The sequence below is a fragment of the Condylura cristata genome, unplaced genomic scaffold (assembly GCF_000260355.1).
Source record: "Condylura cristata isolate star-nosed mole 26May11 unplaced genomic scaffold, ConCri1.0 scaffold00023, whole genome shotgun sequence".
In the NCBI taxonomy this organism is placed as follows: Eukaryota; Metazoa; Chordata; class Mammalia; order Eulipotyphla; family Talpidae; genus Condylura; species Condylura cristata.
In genome coordinates this window covers 26,732,749-26,754,346 of record NW_004567124.1, presented here as the reverse complement: position 1 = coordinate 26,754,346, position 21,598 = coordinate 26,732,749, and the positions used below count along the sequence as shown (strand labels likewise).

Here is a 21,598-nt window from a genome sequence, read left to right as displayed (position 1 = left end):
TGGTCTACCAGTGAGGTCCCTCAAGAGGCCTTTTCTGATCCATATGGCTGAAATCTTCTCTTCTCTCACCACTGAGTTCCATGACTCTGTTTTATTTTCCTTTTAACAATTACCATTTGTAGAAAATGTTCATTTGTCTTCTAGTCTGTCTCAGCTATTTGGGTTCATATCTCTCTAAATTTATTCCTGTATTCCCAGTTTCTAGGACAGCATCCTTACATTATGGGCATTCAGTAACATTTGAATGAATGGGAACTAAGTGGAACATTTTGGTTCACTCCTTAGATGACTTTGAAAAAGTCATTCTCTCTGTTGCCAGTTTTTTTTTTTTTTTACCATACTTTGGGAAAATATGACCAAATGCCTATATAAAATATAATTAATGTAATATTTTAAAAACAAACTTTGGAGCTAAGATGATTGTTCTCAATTGTTCATGATTAGCCGCTTGGGAAAAAATAAATTGGTTTTTCTTTTTTAGGTCAAAGAGCCCCCCGAAATCAATTTAGTGTTGTACCCTCAGGGCCTGACTGGTGAAGAAGTATATGTAAAAGTGGATTTGAGGGTTAAGTGCCCACCAACCTATCCAGATGTGTGAGTACATTTATAAATAACTTTGATGTGATTTCAGTTCTTTGTTTTACAATGCAGAAATGAGTTGAATGAATGGTATTTTCTCCTTCCTACCCCCATTCCATTTAAACTTTAATTCCTAATACCTGTATTTCATCAAAACTATATCAGCAATAGACTTTGTCATAAAACCTATCTCTTAGTTAAGTCTGCTAATGTTTATAGAGTAGTCACAACAGAAACTAATATTTGCTTGAGACTGATTATTTGAGTCCTTTGACATGTTAGCTTTTGTTTGTTTAACTCTTTATAAACTAGAAAGAATAACCACTTAGAAGGAAATGATAAAGGCATGGTGACTTTTTTTTTTTAAGATTTATGTTATTTATGCATACAGAACTGGGGTACAGGCCAGAGGTGGTGAGAGGATTTACCAGGGACAGAGTGGGGAGCAGAACAGACAGACTGATGAAGTACACTGCTGAGGAAAACAGCGGGCGGGCCAGGAGAGGTCTGATGCCCCATGTGGGTCAGCTCCAGGGCGGGGATAGAACTCATGCTGAAGTGGCTTTAGCTTCTCAGTGCTGTGCTTTAACCCGCTGCACCACCAAGGAGGGCCCGGCTTGGTGACTTTTAAAGCTCTTGCTTACTTAAAGTGTGGTTGGCATTAGGACTTAGAGTTTCCTCTGGGCCTAATTGGACTTTCAGTGCTATAGTAACAGAGTAGTTAGAGTCACCCACTTCTGGGCCTCTGCCCGTATGTCTGCACTGCTCAGGCTGTCCTTGGCCACACAAAACATCTAATGTCTGTAGCCCATTAATGTTCAGGCATGTTCTTTAGTTAGACACACAACAGATTCCACATGTTTCCAAGCTCCTCTGGTTCGAAATCACTAGTAGGGCAGAAGCGTTAGCAATCAGGACTCAAGTATTCTTTTATTGAGGTATCCCATATATTCTTGTAATCTTTCCCTCAGATTGGCCTGGATGATTTTTGTTTGAATTTATTGTGCAGAGAACCAGAGGAGGAAAGTGACAAATAAATGAAAACACTGCCTTACCCAGTGGATGGTAAATTTAGGGAATTTGTTATTCGAAGGGATAATGGAAGAGATGAAAATAGATAGGCCACGATGAGCTTCTTGAAGTTAAAGAGTAATTAAATTAATACAGTGTTTCTCTAGGTTTTATTTTTCTTGACACTGAGTGTCTAACAATTCAAATGTAACACTAGTAACTATCCATAGTTTTTACAGACACCTCACAAACAAGACCTCCGATGCCAGTTGCAACTCTCACACTTTTGATTGACTGGCTATAAAGTCATAGATTTCCCTGACCCTTCTTCAGGTTTGATTATTTGCTAAAGCAACTCACAAAACTCACAAAGGCACTTTATTTGCTGTTATCCATTTATTGTAAAGGATAAAACTTGGAATAGAGAATGCAAGAGATGCATAGTGAGAAGTGTTGGGAGGGGCTTCGAGTGTCCACACCGTCTTGACATTGCCAGGTGTCCCATAGAGGACAGTTAGCTCTGGTTCAGAGCCACTACCCTAGAAGATTATGAAGATAACTCTTTGCCCACCTGGTAAACATGTCATGAAATGATTTTTTTTAAGATTGGTTTTATTTATGTATCAAAGAACTGAGGTAAAGGCCAGGGTTGTGTGTGTGTGAGAAGATTCACCAGAAACAGAATAGGGAGCAGAACAGGCAGATCTATTGAAATACACTATTGAGGGGAACAGTGGGCAAGACAGGAGAGGCTTGCTGTGCCATCTGGGTCACCTCCCTGGCTGGGGATCGAATTCATGCTGCAGGGGCAGACAGCTTCATTGTGCTGAGACTTAACCCCTGGTGCTACCAGGGAGATCCTTATGAAATGATTTTTTTTAAAGATTTATTTCTGCATACAGAACTGGGGTACAGGGCCATGAGAGGATTCACCAGAGACAGAGTGGGGAGCAGAACAGGCAGAATAATGAAGTACACTGCTGAGGGGAGTAGCAGGTGGGTCAGGAGAGGTCTGCTCTTCCATGTGGATCACCTCCGGGGCGGGGATTGAACTCATGGGAAAGTGACGTTAGCTTCTTAGTGCTGTGCTTTAACCTGATGTGCCACCAGGGAGGGCCCATGAAATGATGTTTTAAGGAACAACAAGGAGCTGCTTATAAGAAGTAAAACTTATAATATCAGCTACATAAAATTATGAATCATATGGCAAGGGCATAAAGAGAACACTGGAAAATTTCTTTTAAGTTTAATTAGAATTGTAGATGAATTGTTCACCATTGTGTTAATACTACTATATAATGACTACTTAATTTCTTAAAAGTAATTATGTAATTATGGGGAAACATCTATCCACTGAGATGATGGGGTTTAGGGAAACTTGCCTTTTCTGCATAGTAGTCCTTAGTGCTAAGGTGAGGGAGAGGATACTAGGTTAGATGGACCATTATAGACCCAGGACTATATGTCATTTCATTCTTTTTCTCATATGTATAAACATTTTTCTCTCAGATTTCCATCTATCCAAGTTGATAACAACTATAGCAACCTGTCACATTGAAACACTGCAAGAACACATAGATGAATAGCAACAGTAGAATACCATAAGGTAGAATACTCAGAAACGCTTGTTAATGACTCATCAGTAAAATTAAATAAAGCCTGTCTAATCTCAGAAAGTTGTTATTGGGTATTTGTGGACTGGGAATAAAAGGAAACCCTGGCATTAGAGGTATACTTTCCTTGGGTCAGAAGTGTTGACTCTTCGTTGTACACTCTGGACTTGGGCATCCTCAGATAGGCAGAATTTGCAGTGTGCACAAGCAATCTACATAGAAGTGAGCAAGCATTTCCGTCTAATCTACAGTCAGAATGAGTGACTGAGGCTCAAATGTGTTGTGGAGATACTAGATGGCTTTCTGGTCCCGTCTTGCCTGGTGATGCTGTCCTGCTTAATGCTGGAGCACATGAACACCCACAGAACACTTGGGCTAGTGTGGGAGCGCTGTCAGCTGGGTTAACTGATACTGGGCTGCAAGCCAGGCTCAGCATTTTCATAAAAGGAAATACGTGACCAAGTGACTAGGCTAGAGTCACACAGCATTAGAGTGATTTTTTTTTTAAGGTGATAAATAGTGGTTGATATTGGGAAATTTTCACTTCAATTGTAAAGTTGAAATCAGAGATAGAAATGTTGAGGAAATACTGTGATTGAGCCTAAGTAAGTCCACTCGCCTGGGGGGGATGGGTGCCTGACAGCTCACGAAGACCCCTCACCAGCCCATTTCTCCCACACAGGCTGCAGGTGACTTCAGGTCCAGCACTGTGTCAGCAGAGGGACTGGGGTATAGTTGAAATCTTTTCTTTGTTGCAGTGGGTTAAAGTGCAGCACTGTGAAGCTGGCTGGGCCAATTGGGTGTGAGTTTGATCCTCCACCCTGGAGGTGACCCACATGGCGCAGCAGGCGTCTCCTATCTAGCTCGTTACTCCCCACAGCAGTGTACTTTGTGGATCTGCCTGTCTGCTCCCCACTCTGTCTCTGGTGAATCCTCTCTCCACCCCTGCTCCTGTAGCCTGTACCCCAGTTCTGTATGCATAAAAATACAGCTTTAAAAAATATACAGAAACTCAGAGGTGAACCTTCAAGGAGTTCCCAGACCCAGTGCTTGGAATTTATCAAGTATTAATACAAACAGCTATCTTTCTGTAGTAACTCCTTTTTTTTTTTTTTTTCCTCCAGAGTCCCGGAAATAGAGTTGAAGAATGCCAAAGGTCTATCAAATGAAAGTGTTAATTTGTTAAAATCTCGTCTAGAAGAAGTGGCCAAAAAACATTGTGGAGAGGTAAGGTTTGTTTAAGCTGGAATTAGGAGGGTAAAAGTCTCATCACCTTCTCCAGTGTTTGCTTTCTGCCTTTTGTCCTAAAGGTTTTTTCATTGAACTTGAAGTTTTATCTTTTACTGATATCTACAAAGGATAACGTTGTTCTTTGTGTATGTTTATTTATAAATGCCAAATTTTAGATCTATATAGATGGTATGTTAATGTTTAAGCATTTTTTTTGGAAGTAGTCTTTGTGAACCTGGCTATACCTTTTGTACCCTTTAGGCCTGAGTATCATTACCTTATCTTGGCTTGAAACTTGATGTGGAAAATGTGTGCAGATAAGTGATTTCTGACAAATCCATATCAGAAGACCTAATTGTTTTCCTTCTCAATAATTATCCACATACTCTGCTTCAATATACCTGCTATGCCTCACCTTTCACAATCAGTTCAGTACTGATTCTTAAACCTTTGTACACATCAGGGTCTACTTAAGGGTGTCCCTTAGATGGCAGAACTTTGTCAGGAGAGAAGACTAGACAATTTCTTAGGGTAGAGTATTGCTACATGTTCCCAGAACATTGGTTGTTTCCATGTCTTATAAATAATGCTGCAGTAAACATGGGTGTGCATGTATCTTTCCAAGTTTATGATTTTGTTTTCTCTGAATATACTCCCAGAAGTGGAGTTGCTGGAGTATGTGTAGTTCTATTTTTAAGCTTTTGAAGAAACGATTGTTATCTGTGGTGATTGCACCAATTTGAACCCCCTACAGTGTACAGGATTCTCTTTTCTCCACATCCTCACCAACATTTGTTATTTCATGTCTTTTTGATGATTGTCATTCTAACAGGTGTGAGGTAACAGCTAGTGGTGCTTTTGATTTGCATTTCCCTGATGACTAATGATGTGCATGTTTCCATGGACCTATTGGTCATCTGTATGTCTTTGGAGAAGACTATTCAAATCCTTTTTTAATCAGGTGTGGTTATTTTCCTCACACCCTATCTCCTCCTCACTCTGTTAAGTTGCACGAGTTCTTTATTAACTTTTAGATATTAACCCCTTATATAATTTTCAAATATATTCTCCCATCTAGGAGATTGCTTTTTCATTTTATTGATGATTTCCATTGCTATGAAGATGCTTTTTCATTTGATATAGTCTCAGTTGTTTATATTTGCTTGTTTTTGCCTTTTTTAAATAACTGCAGATTCACCTACAATTATAGGAAACAATACAGAGAGATTCCTTATGCACCAGTCAAAACCAAGACATTGCCACTAATAATGTAAAGATACAAAATGGTTCCATCACTATGAGGATGCCTCATGTTGTCCTTTTATTAACACCCCGTTGACATCTGGCAATCACTAGTCTGTTCTCCATTTCTGTAATTTTATCAATTCAAGGATATTATATAAGAAAGCTTATTATTTCACTTAATATAATTCTCTGGAGAGTCATCCAAATTATTTTATATAATAGTAGATTCTATTTTTCATTGCTAAGCAGCATTCCATGGCTTAGATGTACCACTGTTTTATCAGTTCATCAGGTGAAAGACATTTGGATAGATTCCAGTTTGTTTAAAAACAAAGCTGCTGTATATATAATATACCGGTTTTTGTGTGAATGTTGTTTTCATTTCTCCAGAATAAATGCCCAGGAGTGCCATTGTGAGTGTATGGCAGTTTAATGGTTAGTATTTTAAGATCTTGATAAACTTTTACAGAGCTATACCATTTTACATTCCATCTGCATTATCTGAGTGGTCCAGTTTCTCTACAGCCTTGCCAGTATTTGATGTTGTCACTTTTTTATTTTAGCTGTTCAATAGATGTTGTAATGGTTGATCTTATATGTCAACTTGGCAAAGCCATGCTACCCAACTATTTCACCAAATATTTTTCTAGGTGTTTCATTCAAGGTATTTTTAAAATGAGATTAATGTTTGTCAGTAGACTTGAGTTAAATAAATTACTGTCATCTCATCATTTGAGAACTTGAGTAGAAAAAGATCAGCCTCCCTGGAAGAAGAGGGTTTGCCAGGGGGTGGTCTTTGGACTTGAACTGCAACAACGTCCCTTCTCTTGGTCTGTATCCTGACAACCTATCCTACAGATTTGAACATGCCAGCCTCTGTAATTCTGTGAGCCAACTCCTTAGGATAAATCTCTCTGTGTGTCCCTACACATCCTATTGGTTCTGTTTGTCTGGAGTACCCTGGCTGATAAGCGCTGAACTGTGAGAGTCAATGATGTTGTAAATGAGGTCACGAAAGGCCTCTGATTGAGGTGACATTTGAACAGAGGCCTGAAGGAAAGAAGACAGTGAACCATATGGATGTCAGATTTATTTATATAGAAAGTGCTAGTAAATTAAATAGGCCAGCAAAAGAAAAAAATTCCACACTTGTAGGCATCTTTGGTATAGATATATGTATAGAAATTTGGTACAGAAGGCTTGTTCTCCCAGCTTTTCTTAAAAGAACTTTTCTTAGAGGAACTTAGCTCTTAAACTCTAAGTTAGTTTCTCAACTATAAATTAAAGTGTATCTAAGGAACATCACAGCCTCAGGTATGGTTTTATTTAAATACATTAATTACTGCCAACAATGGCTGTGGCTTCTTTGCATTTACTCCCTGAACATCAGGGACCTGATTTTATTTGCTGGTGTGCAGCAGCTTCTGTCATCGTTTGCCATTCTGTGAAGTTTCTATAGAAACTGTGCTGAACATATGATTGAATGAGGAATTATTAAGCTGCTTCGTTGTAACTGAGGAAGAAGAGATTTCAGTGTGATTATCCTCGCTTGCAGAAGGAGCCTGGCACATTTGACCTGTTTGAGGTTGGGAGAGTCTGTCAGTGTGGGAATACAGAAAAGCCTCATTCTATTGACTTACCACCCCATTGTAATGTGGACTCCTAGGGAAGGCAGCGAGTGGCTTCCTGTGTTACACAGGAAGTGGAGCTTTTTTTTTTCTTTCTTTCTTTCGACAACGGTCTGAGAATGCTTCTTTAAGTGAAAAGGAAAGGTTTTCTAAGTATTGACCAGCCTCCAACTGGCCCATTACTAGCAGGGAGATAATGAGACTTTTAGGTATTTGCCTTTGTACTCCAGTGGAATATTTTCAGTATGCTGTGTGGACAGGTAAAAGCTCTGATATTAGCATTGATTATTCTCTTCTCTACTATTATTATGTAGACATTTTTTTTTAATTTGGGAAGGTAGTTTTTCCTTTTATGCAATCTTAAATATTTTATCAGATTTATTTGTAGGAAAAATAGTTTATTGGCTGCATTATGCAGAAAATGCCAATAAATTGAATTAGGACTGCAAAAGAAAAGTTGTTGTTTTTTTAAATCTAGATAGTGATTTGTCCTTATAAGCAACAACAAGATAAGTAAAAGCCTTTCCCTGCTGTGATTGTTTCATATGCCTAATTCAGAATGTGTCTTATCAAAATGAGGTATCACCATTGTAAGTGGAGCACTCATTGCCTGGATGTTTTCCTGTAGCCTCTCCTTTGGGTCATGTCTTCCCACTAGGTGGCCATGTGTGGTTGATTTTCATCTACATGTTTAGGTGATGATATTTGAACTGGCTAACCACGTGCAGTCATTTCTCAGCGAGCATAACAAGCCCCCTCCCAAGTCTTTTCATGAAGAGATGCTGGAAAGGCGGGCTCAGGAGGAGCAGCGGAGGTTGCTGGAAGCCAAGCAGAAGGAGGAGCAGGAGGTGAGACCCCCCCTTGTCGCCACCTGCAGCCAGTGCAGGAGAACTGCAAGCTGTTGTGACTCTATACACTTAAAAAACCTTGTTTTTAGTAATGCATGTGAAATTTATTTCGTATATTTTATTGAGGTAATAGTGGTTTATAACATTATTTAAATTTCAGATCTACATACTTCCCTTTAAGTATGCTCAGCATTTGACCCCAGAAATGTGGCCCTAAGAGAGACTGAGAAATGCTGTGAGCTGTTCCCTCCCAACAAACATCAAGGCTGTCACTGAGACCCTTAGTACAGGTCTTTAAAAAAAAGGAAAGAAGAATGAAGCTTAATCAAGCTTCTTGTGGTCTTTCTGCATTTTCAGCTGTGCATGAATTCCTGCATTTTAGAGCTAAGTGTCTCATTGTCCCATGAGTAACAAAAACCAGAGATTGAACTATTTTTTGTTCACTAACATTTGTGTTTTATCTTTTATCTGTTTGCATTAGGAAAATTCCTCTGTGTTATTTTTAAAATCATTTTCTAAAGACAGTCTACACATCTGAATGCCTGTAACTTATAGTCTTTTTCTCTTTCTTCATTTGGTCTTTTCATCAACTTATCTAGCACTTTTTTTGGTGTGAGTTATGAAACAAAGGTATAGTTTATTTTTTTCCATTTTCCTAACACATTTATTAAATAATCACTCTTAAGTGATTTATACTTCCTATAAAGTATTTTAACTCTTTATATAGACTAAATTCTGTTGATGGATTATTTATCCATCAACAGACTTTATGTGTATATATATTTTTATAATATTTGAAAAGTTAAGCTATGCTTCCCCATCCCATCTCTTCATCTTCCATAATTCTTTGATTTTTTTCTCTCATTCTTAACCACTTATTCTTTTAGATCTATAGGATTGCTTTCTCAAAATCAAAACAAGAAAAATGAGCCCTCTGGGTTTGAATGAAATTACACTAAACATATATATTCATTTAGGAACACTTGACATCTTGACATTGTTCAGATTTCCTAGACAGGAATGTTTATTTATTTATTTTTATCTTTTTAGTTTTCTTTTTTTTTTCTATTACAGTTATTTCTAGGGTTCCCCCCACCCCTGCTTTTCTTAGGTTCTTGCTCCTGTTTCTTTTTTCCCCTGCTTCATTTTCTTTATCTGTGCTTATATTAGCATTGTCTCCTTGTGATATCATTTGTTTTGTTACTACTAATCTCTTGATTAGTTGTCCTTTAGAGTTTGAAGTTCCTTATTTCCATTAACTTTAGAAAGGCACATTTTTATCAGAAGATCATGAATATTTAGCTAAAACTTTGTTTTGATGTACTGCTGCTATACATTTGGGGTATTTTTTTATACTATTACTGTCACATTTTTTATGAGACTTAATGGTTTTTGATATTTATGACCTTTTGATAATTAATGAATTTTAAAAGAGGGCTCTTATAAAACAGTATTTTTCCTTACCTATATTGAAATCTATTTGAGCAATGGCTACCTGAGTCAAGGGGCTGGAGATCAAAATGCAGAGACAGCCAGTTGAATAATGCAGCTGAAGATCAGTGCTGTGTGGAGGCAATAGCTTCTCTCACCAGCCAAGTACAGGCACCGAGGACAGCTCAGTCCACCTCGAGCTAGTAGGGCCCGCACTGTGGAGAAGAGCAGGCACAAGTGTCCCTTCTCTGCAGACAAGCAGATTTCAAAGAGGAGGAACAAGCCAGGTGTGGGGACACTGGAGAAGCCAACCTGTTGCCTCCACATAGGAGTATGAAGAATTAGGAGTGAATGTCTCTCACCACATAGTTTAGAAACCTATTGAAATGGGAGCGCCTAGTATAGAAAAGTTCTAATAAAATTAAAACAACTACAGCCTGAATTAAGTTTTTTATGTTCAGGACTCTTAGGAAAGGAGGGCTTCGATTATTGAAACTCAAAAGATTTATGTGATTTCAGAATTTATATGTTGTGTGGATTTTCTAAGATTGACAGTTGATGATGGTGTGACTTTTTGCAGCAACGTGAAATCCTTCATGAGATTCAGAGGAGGAAAGAAGAAATAAAAGAAGAGAAAAAAAGGAAAGAAATGGCTAAGCAGGTACTCGATCAATTCTAAACTAGTGTATTCTTTTTTTTTTCCCACCCTCTCGCAGCTTGGGATCCACTCAGCTAGGTTGTCTCAGTATATATCCAGGGCTTTATCGGGGCTACTGGGGCAAAGAACAGCAATACATCTGTGGCGTATCCTAGAGTCTGGGCGCCTGGTCTCTCCCTGATTCAAGCTGTAGTCTTTTCCCATAATTTGGCTTCCTCTCCCTTGCTGAGTGTCTCAGTTTATCTCCAGGGCTGTCGCAGGGATGTGGCAAAAAGGCTCCATAAGTCTCCCTCTGCCTGGCATCTGGGCGCCCTGGCACTCTGTGATCAGAGCTCCCCGATCGGGGCTCCCCAGTCATTGAGTTTCCCTCAGTTACCTTCCTTCTAGTGAGTCCAGGGTGTTCTCATTTGGGTTGAGACTTGTAGTACCTAATACTGTCCGTTTTTAATCTTAAAATCCTATGAGCGTTTGGAGGTAATGATTTCAGTGTCTTCACTCTGTCACCATCTTGCCGTGAGAAATAAACTAGTGTATTCTACTAAAATAGTTTACATAAAACTGTTTGTTCACACTAAAGAATGAATGCAAACCGTGTGGATCTACCAACAGTGACATTCACTGGTTGGAGAATTCAGAAGAGTAGGTTTAAAAAACAGAGGTGAAAAAGAATGAAGCCCTTTTCCTATATTTTCCCTAAGTTCAATTAAAAAAATCAGTTATAGGACCCTCCCTGGTGGCACAGTGGGTTGGGACACAGCATTGCAAGCTATGGCAGCCACTTCATTTTGAGTTCAGTCCCCCACCCCAGAGGTGATCCACATGGCACAGCAGACCTCTCCTGACCCGCCCGCTGCTCCCCTCAGCAGTGTACTTCATCACTCTGCCTGTTCTGCTCCCCACTCTGTCTCTGGTGACGCCTTTCACCACCCCTGCACCTCTGGCCTGTACCCTAGTTCTGTGTGCATAAATAAATAAATCTTTTTAAAAATCAGTTACATTATAATATCATAAATTAAATCTAAAAAAAAAATCCCTGTTACACATGTTTGGGAAAATCCAGAGAAAATTTCATTCTTTCTCTGCTTCAGACTCATGTCATTTAACGTAAGGAAAGCTATGAAGTATAGTGGGAGGACTTCAGATATAGCTGCGAGCAGCACCCATCTCAGTGCTTAGATTTTCACTGCCTAGCTCTGTCACCTTGACAGGTGACAATTTCTGTGACTCATTTTCCTCATCTCCTAAAATGGGGCTGCTAACGCCTCCCTTTCTGGCTCATGTAATCATTCCCACTGATAAATGTACTGCCCTCTGTGAAAGTACAAAGCCATGTACCACTGGAAGATAATGTTCCTGTTTCCAGGTCTCCTGTCTCCTAGCTGATCCACCTCCGTCAGCCTCTGCTCTCTTTGAATGCCTTCTGTTCATCTCCTATTGCTCTTTTCCCCAGCTTTTCACACATCTTCCAATATTCTAAGCATTTCATTTATAAAATTTGGAACAATAACCTGTCCTTAAGTGCTTGAACCAGAATATCTTTGGATGTTAAATTTTTGAAAGTTGATTTTCTCTTTATTAGACTTGCAAGCATTCAGCTTTAGTAAAATTTGTACTCTAGAGTGAACTTACAATTATGTACTATGATGACCTTTTGTTTATAACTCACATTTAAAGTTGGTTTTACATTTCTTTTTTTCCAGGAACGTTTGGAAATTGCTGGCTTTACAAACCAAGATCAAACTTCAAGGAAAGACTTTGGAGGACACAAAGCAACTGCCATCCTGCATGGAGGCTCTTCTGACTTCGTAGGAAATGGTAAACATCGGACTAACTCCTCAGGAAGATCCAGGTAAGTGCCTGAGATTTCTGATCTGAGAAGATGAAAGGTTAAAATAACTGTAGCAGGGAAACTGGGAGGGAAATACTTGTAGTGAAACTTGATGCATTCTTCAGGTAATGGTTCTGATAACCTTTTCAAAAGTCTATATACCTTATACTGTAAAACGGTTTTTGTTTACTACTTTCCAATAGCTTTCATGGAAACAGTTTTATAACTCACCCTCCTTTATAACGTCATGATCTTGCCTGCAGTGTAGCTGGACTGACTTTCAACAACCTATTTTCGAAAAATTTCTTCCACTTGAGTTATCATTCACTCAAATTTCACGTTATATATGTCAGTCTAGAAGTCTTTAGGTCCCACCATGGATGTGGGGAATGGATAAAGGAGTAAAAGACCTTTCCAGGAGCCCCAGTTTGCTGCCGGAGCTCCCCTCCCTATTGTTGCTGAGGTCACTGAACTCTGTCCTGGCAGATAGGCTCCTGGGTCATTCCCTGACCAGAGGTCACATGAAAGATACCACCTCTTCTCATCTGTCTTTTTCCACAAAAATATGATAGTTCCCCCACCTGTTAGGCTGTGAACCCCTGTAAACCAGCAGGGAATGTTAGTGCAAAGTTAAGTATGAGTAGGTAAGTGATTAAGGGGTGTAGACATCATGGTTCAGCTTGATTATGTGTTTAAACTATTTCTTATGAGAATCTAGTGAGCACTGTAAACCAACATGTTTTATGAAAAGAAAGTTTTTAAGTACCAAACTAAAGCATATATGAACTTTTATGTGATAGTCTTATTTATAGGAAGGGACCTTTACAGTTCCTTCCTAACCATTTGCTTTTTTAAAATATCAGTAATCATGTTGATACTAACATGTAACCACCTATGTTAAGGTACACAACATGTTTTTTAAATACTATTTCTAGTAACAGATCTATTTTAGGGCTGTAACTCATACTAATCTAGATGACAGTAGTTCCCCCCCTTATCCTCAAGGGCTGGTTCCAAGACCCCAAGTGGATGCCTAAACAGAAGATAGTACCAAACTCATGAGTAATGTTTTTTTTCTATACATACATACATACCTATGAAAAAGTTTAACTTATAAATTAAGCATAGTAAGAGATTAACATCAATAGCTAATAATAGAACAGAGCAGTTACAATGATCCTGTAAGAAAAGTTATGTGAAGGTAACCTCTCGATTTCTAATAGGAGACAGTGTGAAGTTGTCAAGAGTAATTCCACTAGGAAATGCATGATGCATTCCAATTATGCTGGAAATAGCAGAAGTCAGTCAGTGCTATGAGTAAGTCTTTGGGTGTATAGAAAAAATTTTAAGTTTAACCATTTCCGTTTTTGTGGCTAAAATCAGTGGGTCCAAGATTAGTCTTACTGTTGAGAGCAAAGATCATTAGCAAGTTTATTCAAGGAAGGATAGGAAATTTTCCCTCCCTTTAACTTAGTGGAACAACTTTTTGTGTAGTGTTGGAGTGACATTGTGCCCTGTGAGTGTCAGAAGTATATCTGATAGAACAACATTCCATGAATGTCCAAGAAGGAATATGAAAGAAATAGTTTTCATCTATTGTTTGCAAAGGTTGTTGCACATACCTGCCTGGAACTCTGGTACTATGTTGGTTACTGCCTTCCAAAGGACTCTGTTAAAGTGTTGCTCACATGCATCTTTGGTTAAGATGTGAAAAGTCCTGGATACTCTGAAGTATTTCATGATATACTCTTTTAAAAAAAAATTTATTTATGCATATAAGAGCTAGGTTGCAGGCCAGAGGTATAGGGGGTGAGAGGATTCACCAGAGACAAAATGGGGAACAGAATAGGCAGAGCCACTGAAATACACTGCTAACGGGAGCAGTGGGCAAGGCAGGAGCAGTTTGCTGTGCCCTGTGGGTCAGCTCCCTGGCGAAGATCGAGCTCAGGCCATTGTGGTGGGCCTTCATGGTTGTAGCACTGAGATTTAACCCCTAGACCACCAGAGAGGCCCACTCAATTGGGCCTCATATACACTTGATATTCTTTTTCTTACTTGCTACTTACTAGCCTTTACGGGTTGGAAAATCAAAAGAAATGAGCACAATCTTCCATTTTATTCTCTCAATGGATACATTTTTTTGTTACCATTATTGAAGTGTCATGATTTTACATCTTTGCTAGTGTTTTGACAGTATAAGATTTTCCCTCCATGTATAGTCACCATAGCCTTCCCACTACCGAGTACCCATAGTTCTCCACCATAGTCCACTGTATTCTCCCCCATTTGTGGATACATTTAGTAGAGTTAGTTTATAGATTTTATTGCTTTTAGTCACAGCCAGTTCAAACACTGCCTTACAATACTGACTTACTGTAAGGCAGTGTTTGAACTGGCTTTGACTAAAAGCAATAAAATCTAGAACCATTTACTCATTCAACATAGATGTTTACTAAATTCCAGACACTGTTTTGAGTCGTGAGGATTCAGTGAGCAAGAACGACTCCAGTTTCATGGAGAAGATAGTCCACAATCAAATAAGAAAATGTCAGATAATGGCTTGTGCTCTGTAAGAATTAAGATAGGCTGTGCTGAAAGACCAATTTAGATTAGGTGCTTGTGGGATTGACTCTTTAGTCCTAATTTAGTACTAATTCTTAAGGAGAATGGCTTTAGACTGGTGGGATTCTGGGTCTGCATGAAAAACAACTGGTGCACAAGGCCCAAAAATGGCCTGGGCTTATCATGCTCCGAGCTCATCACGTAGGACAATGGCTAGAACTGGCGATTGCAGGGGAGGGGTAGGTCAAGGAGGTGGGGGAGGGGGGGAAAGGGGGGCCCCTGATAATGTTTTCTTACTGGAACACTTAACAGTTTCATGTTAGTACTTCATAGTCAGTGATGCAGTGATTGAATTCCAAATACCTTAAAGCCAAATATTTACACACTCTAAAGAGATGACTGAGACTTAATTAGCTATTACTACTTTCTTTTTTTTTAAATATTTATTTATGTATTCAAGAACTGGAGTACAGTGAGGGGTTGAGAGGATTCACCAGACAGAGTGAGGAGAAGGACAGGTGAACAGACTGAGATTTGCAGGGTGTTTAGAATATTGGGACACATGTATGATATGAGCGATATGTATCATAATATTTCTTGTCAGCATTGTTTGAGGGTGGTTTGTGGAAAGGGATTATTATATGTAGGATTGGAGGTTGAGAGATCAGTTAATAATGGATGGTTGCATGTATCCATGAGAAAGTTGGTAAGAACCTAAAGAGTGCAAAGGAAACAGGAGGAAAGGCTGGTCTTGGGAATGAATTAGATGCAGAAGATCTAGGAACTTGGGAAGATGCAATCGTTTTTGACCAGTAAGACAGAATGGTTGGCTATGCCTCCGACCCAATAATAAAACCAGAGGGAAAAATCAGAGTAGGTAGGAGGGAATTGACGGGTTTTTTTTTTTTTTCACATTGCAGTGGCAGGAGGAATAAGTAGAAGGAGCAGAGGTAGAGACAGAAAGTGGAGAAATCTTAGAATGCACAAAAGGGGGTGAGGGCACAGGAGTGAGGATGTGAAGTGTGGAGATGGGAGGGGTTCCAGGCTTCTTGCTGCTATCCCACCGAGAGGCGCGCTGACCACTACGTTTGCCTGAATGTAGGAGACTCAGAGCCGCAAGAAGGTGAAACAGGAGTCTATAGAGTCTGGAGTCTGTTTATTAGAACGACGCATGAGTATTTATAGGGTCTGACATGCCTTGTACTTGGAGAAAAACAGGAAGTGTACCCAACGCAGGGATGGGGTGCATGTTTGTACAGGGCCTGATGGCTTCTTGCCGTTTCTGCTAAAAACAAGGTAGTGGGCTACAGCTGATTGCAGGACAGAGTGCACTGTGCTCTGCTGACTTGTTTGTTGGCCTTACTGGGGAGTGTGCTGATCCATGCACAACATCAGCCAGGACAGACAGGTACAGTTGAGGTCCTGTCAAGTTTGCCACACAAGCTGAGGAAAGAAACCAATAAGAGAGACAGATTGGATACAAAAGACTGTTGGAGCAGCACCCTCAAGGAGATTGTAGGGAATGGAAATAGGACAGGGAGCTGTCTGTCAGAGTCTGGGATGTAAGCAAAGCATGGTACGACGCCAAGTAACTTTATAGATGGAGCAATAGGCAGTGTGGGCCTCACTGCCCACTGCCTCATCTTCGCAGTGAAAGTGTAGGAGTCAAGGTCATGCTTAGAGTGAGAGGGCTGCTCTCCAGCGATCTATCCATGTGCTACCTCATCAGAGCATTTCTTAGAATTGTCCAGCCCTGACTACCAAGTACTCTCTCCTTTTCCTCTTCTCTGCATCTCCCTCCCCTGCTTTATTCATTTGTATAACTTAGCTCCCTGCTAGGAGAAATGGTAGGAAAAAGGAAGGAGACAAGGGGATTGGGCTTTTGAGTGTTTTTGAAGAGGTCCTCGGGTAACAGCAGAGAGTTTCTATGAAAGACAAATAAGAGAATGAATGAGCATTTAGTGGTTGGTACTCCAGAACTGAATCAATAGTACTCCAAACCCCTGATTTGAGATGCATGTGCTGAGGAATTGACCCCAACCCCTGAAATTCAGTGCCATGGAAATGCCCTGTGTCAGTGCTATCCCATACAGTAGTTACTAGCCACCGTGGCTGTTGAGTACATAAATGAAGCTACCGCAGTTGAAGAACTGACTGGTTAGCTCAGTTTAAATTTAAGTAGCTAATGTCACGAGTAGCTACCTTATTGGACAGCACAGATCTGGAGTGAGGGGTTTGGAGAGTTGATGAAAAGACCTCAGTGGGAAGTGGAGGAATGCAACAACCTTCCATCAGCACGTTCAGCCCAGCTCCCAGTAGCAATGCACTGTGAATGGACTAGTAAATAGGAGAAAACGTAGGGAAGAGAGTTTTCCTGTGTTAACCTTGAGTTAAAGAAAAAAATTATTGTCCAAATTTATTTTTTAAGGAGAGAACGTCAGTATTCTATATGTAGTAGTGAAGATTCTCCTGGCTCTTGTGAAGTCCTGTATTTCTCTGTGGGTAGTCCTGATCAGCTCATGGTGCACAAAGGGAAATGTATTGGTGAGTAAACTAGCTAAATTCATTTGAATTAATCTAACAACAAAAGGTAATATGCAAGAATGGGTGAGAATAAGTGCTGTGTCATCTACACCAAGTGCTGTGTCATCTACACTAGGAATACCCTTAACACCTATTCAGTCATTTTAACTCTCGCATTCCAGGGGCCACAAGGAGAAGTCACATAGGTTTCCCTGTGTCTGAAATGGAAAGAAAAATCTGTGTGTTTGGAAATCTGCAGCTAGCAAGGAGATATTTTAAAATGTGTCATAATTAGTCAAGCTTTTGGAAGCCAAATGTCTGAAAGAAACTGAATCAGTAGAATTTTGCATCAGATATATCTACTGCTGCTAAGTTATGTGTACCAAATGAGTTCCTGTACTTGTGATTTTTTTTTAACAAAAGACTTGCTTTTAACTACATGCCCACAGAAAGTGAAGCTCACCTATGATCTTTAATGACCAAGTTGAGGTCCATTTGCTTACCATTATCTTACTTGACACTGTTGTATCTGACTAGGGAAGCCGTTTATTTCCTATATGCCTTATGTTAGCAGTTTTGTCTACTGATGGCTATTTAAAGTAAGCTACTTCATCAATTCTGGATTTGAATAATTTATGCTAACATCAGGCTTTCAGTATCTGCTTTCTTTGCCCTAAATGTATGTCTTTTATCAGCCCTACAGATATAACCATTAGTTCCTGTGGAGATCAGTTGATATACCAAACTTGACAATTAAGTTTCATTTGCATCCCATGAGTAGAGAGTGAACAAACCAAACTATCCGAATTGAGTTCATTTTTTCCGTGCCTTTTCTCCTTCCTCTTTAAGGAGATACAGAAAAGCAAGGGAGCTACCAAGAAGCCAGCAGCAGCTGGAAGGAGAAGAAAGCAAATAGCTGAGTAGTCTGTGAATTGGACTCTTAACCTTGACTCTGAAAGCAGCCAGGAACGTAAAGGACCCTGCACATACAGGGTCTGCTATATTCAGACAAAGCAACCATTTGGGTAGAAAAGACTGGCTTTGGGCTTGAGACTGTTCTTGACTCAGGGGCACTTCAGACTCATGAATTGGCAACATCAAACTCACTACTTTTAATAAGCTGGGGAAATCGGAAGGCAAATTAATACAATCGCTTTTTACCTTAACTAGGTCTCTTATTCTCGCTGGTACTCATTAGAAAGATTCGCCTTAATGAATACCCTCATTAGGAGACTCATTTACAGTTTGGAAGATTTTTATAAAACCAAGTAAATTATTTATTTTCTTTTCTCACAGAGTTCTAATGTTTTAAATAAGTCCTATTTTTAATGATTTTAAAAAATCAACTAACATTTTTCAAAGTAAGACTATTAAAACTAGAGAGAACTGAGAACTTCATTATGGTTATGGATAAAGCATTGCAGAGACCTTAAAAGAATCATTGTTAGCATTTAGTAGTTCTTTTGGTAACACATTTTTCTTCTCATTGTAGTATGTTCTTTTGTTCCTTTCATTATCCCCATCACACACAAGCAACAAGAAAAGAGTAGTTATAATATAATAACAGCAACAATAATAAACACACACACACACACACAAAGCCCTAGCCAGCAGCTGTGAAATACCCACAGTTCCCAATTGGAGAGCTAAGTATTGCACACATTGCACACATAAATCTAATTAGACTTTATGTAAATAATATCACACTCCATCCCATAAGCATGTAAAATTATGTCTCCAGCGTCTCGACTTGGAGCCCACATTCCACAGATTGCTTCATTTGGTTGACAAATTTTCAAACACTAGGGTTTTTCCCCTTAGGCAAGACTATTAGGAGTTACTTATGATTACTATTATAAGTCATTTTAATTAAAATTTCTTAAATGCCTGCATTTCTGTGAAGTAAAAACTGCTTGTCAAATAAAAAGTCTTGGTGAGCCAGCATTCTCCAGAGTGTTTCTGCTGAGACCACTTTGTCTTATATACCCAGGCTACTTCCTGTCAGTTTTTTAAGTGGAAAAAATAATTACCATTATTTAATTTTTTTTTTCATTATGAAGACAATGCAGCATCATGGAAAGCTATAACTTGCATACTAAGAGAAAAATAATACTCTATATACTCAGCTGGGGCAATTTTGTACTCCTGGAGATGTTTGGTGAAGCCTGGAGACACTTTTGAGGGCTAAGGTTAGGGTGGGGGGACCACTGGCATCTAGTGGCTAGAGGCCAAGGATGCTACTAAGCATATTCACAGCACCTAAGACAATCCTTTCAACAATTTCCTGTTCAAAAATGTCAGTGATGTTAAAGGTCAGAAACCCAATTGCATATACTATGACCTGACTAAAAAGGGGATACAACAAAATAAGGATTTGTGGTTGATATTATCCTCCATTTCCAATATTTTGTTAATTTTCTATTTAGAGTCTATTTTTATATGTGTATCTCTATACTAGAGATCACTTTCTGTGATCTGATTTAATCAAAATACAGATTTTATTTTTATAACAAAAATTTTGGTGATACAGAAATTAACTTTTCAGGTATAAGTAGAGATCATATACCCATCACTGAATAAATATGTGTATCTAGTTTTAAATTTAATCTGTTGTTTTTGGTTCATGTCCTCCAAACCATTGCCTGGTTGATATTTACTGAGAATTCAAAAATTGTATATTTAGATGCTCATTGATGCATTTGAATTTTCCTGTTACTAAAACTTGTTTTAATCATGCACTCTTATCTACACTATGGAATAGTCTTGAGGGAGTATTCCTGTTTCCAAATTCCATTTGTCACATTCATTGCCACTTAGCTGTAGCAGCAGTGTGAATAATAGTCAGTAGAAGAAAACATTGATTTAACATTAAAGATCTCCTTATTGATTCCTGTCCTTTTAAAAGAAGTACTATTTTGGGGCTCCAAGTATATTATTAAATGTTAAAAGTTGGTTATAAAATAACAAGTGTTACCTAAAATGCTATTTTTCATAGGTAGCACGTGGTACCCACTATTGAACAAATTAATTTTTATACCCTTTTTCTTTACTTCCACAGAAAATGTACCAGTAAGATTTAATTACGTTTTCTTTTAATGTGCAGGCAGTGATGAACAGCTTGGAAAATTAGTTTACAACGCTTTGGAAACAGCCACTGGTGGCTTTGTCTTGTTGTATGAGTGGGTTCTCCACTGGCAGAAAAGTATAGGTCTTTTCCTTACCTGCCAAGAAAAAGAGAAGATTGACAAGTGCAAAAGGCAGGTAAGCATTTGAGATGACCCTGCTGAACAAAAGACCTAATCTTGAGCTTTCAGAGATGACAACAGAATAGCTCTGCAATTGATTGATTCTGCAATTGAATATGATTCAGAATAATGTTGAGAGAGCTGTTTAACCAGAAGGACTTGGCAGGCCAACCCTTCTTTGCTAGGCTTTTATCAGCCTTTATTAAGATATTAATAGCTAATCTCACAATCTAAGATTAAACAGTACTTCATAATTGTTAATCCGTATTACTTAAACACTAATCCTTAAACCCTTAAGAATGTGTAATACTGCAAAATGTTGAATAAATGCAGACATTCCCTTTTTACACCTCCATGAAAAATATACCAGACATTACAAAACAGTGTACAAAACAAAATATTATATCTAGAAATGTATGTACTTAGAGTTGAAAGAGAAACTGGAAGTAAATAAACTGAAATCACAGCAGCTGTCTTTGACTGGTGACCATATAGATCATTTGTAGGATTTCTACTTTGGTATTAGTAACATTATTAACATTTTACCAGTAAATGTTTATAGTTGTTTTATATGTTGTTTTAAATGTTTATATATATATATTTAAATTAAAGTGTTTGGGCATCCCTGGTAGCATTGGGGTTAAGTTTCAGTGCTATAACGTTATCATTGCAGCGGCCACTGCTCCCCTCAGCAGTGTATGCTGCTCTTCCCTCTGTCTCTCAACCCCAAGCCTGTACCTCTAGCCTATATCCCAGTTCTTTTATGCATAAATAAGTAAATCTTTTTTAAAAAAATTAAAGTTCTTTTTCTCTGGTGGCCATATTGCAAAAGAAATTGCTTTTAAAAGCTGGCCACTGATTTTATAGTATTTGTTCACTAGTATTTGTTCATACTGCTCAAAGATATTGAGAATTAGGGCTACCCCTGGTGTTGCAGCAGGTTAAAGCGCAGCACTATGAAGCTGTCTGCAGCTAGTATAGAACAAGTTTGATCCCCAGAGAGGGAGATGACCCACATGGTGCAGCAGACGTCTCTCCTGTCCTGCCCACTGCTCCCCTCAGCCGTGTATTTCAATAGATCTGCCTGTTTTGCTCCCCACTCTGTCTCTGGTGAATCCTCTTACCCTCTGCACCTCTGGCCTGCACCCCAGTTCTTGTATGCATAAATAATAAATCTTTTAAAAGATACTGAGAATT

At 38.9% G+C, this 21,598-nt stretch overlaps 1 protein-coding gene across 2 annotated transcripts in view; it reads left to right on the top strand.

Annotated features, from left to right (window-relative positions):
• Positions 1-21,598, top strand: part of EIF2AK4 (eukaryotic translation initiation factor 2 alpha kinase 4) — a 95,597-nt gene that overhangs the window by 14,901 nt on the left and 59,098 nt on the right. The window contains exons 2-8 of one of the 2 annotated variants that reach the window (XM_004687926.2): positions 482-594; positions 4,328-4,430; positions 8,002-8,154; positions 10,166-10,246; positions 11,944-12,092; positions 17,062-17,177; positions 20,260-20,417. In XM_004687926.2, the coding sequence (XP_004687983.1) occupies positions 482-594; positions 4,328-4,430; positions 8,002-8,154; positions 10,166-10,246; positions 11,944-12,092; positions 17,062-17,177; positions 20,260-20,417 (873 nt within the window). Of the gene's footprint in view, positions 1-481; positions 595-4,327; positions 4,431-8,001; positions 8,155-10,165; positions 10,247-11,943; positions 12,093-13,351; positions 13,389-17,061; positions 17,178-20,259; positions 20,418-21,598 lie in introns of those variants that run through there. The other variant, XM_012728659.1, reaches the window with a different exon arrangement.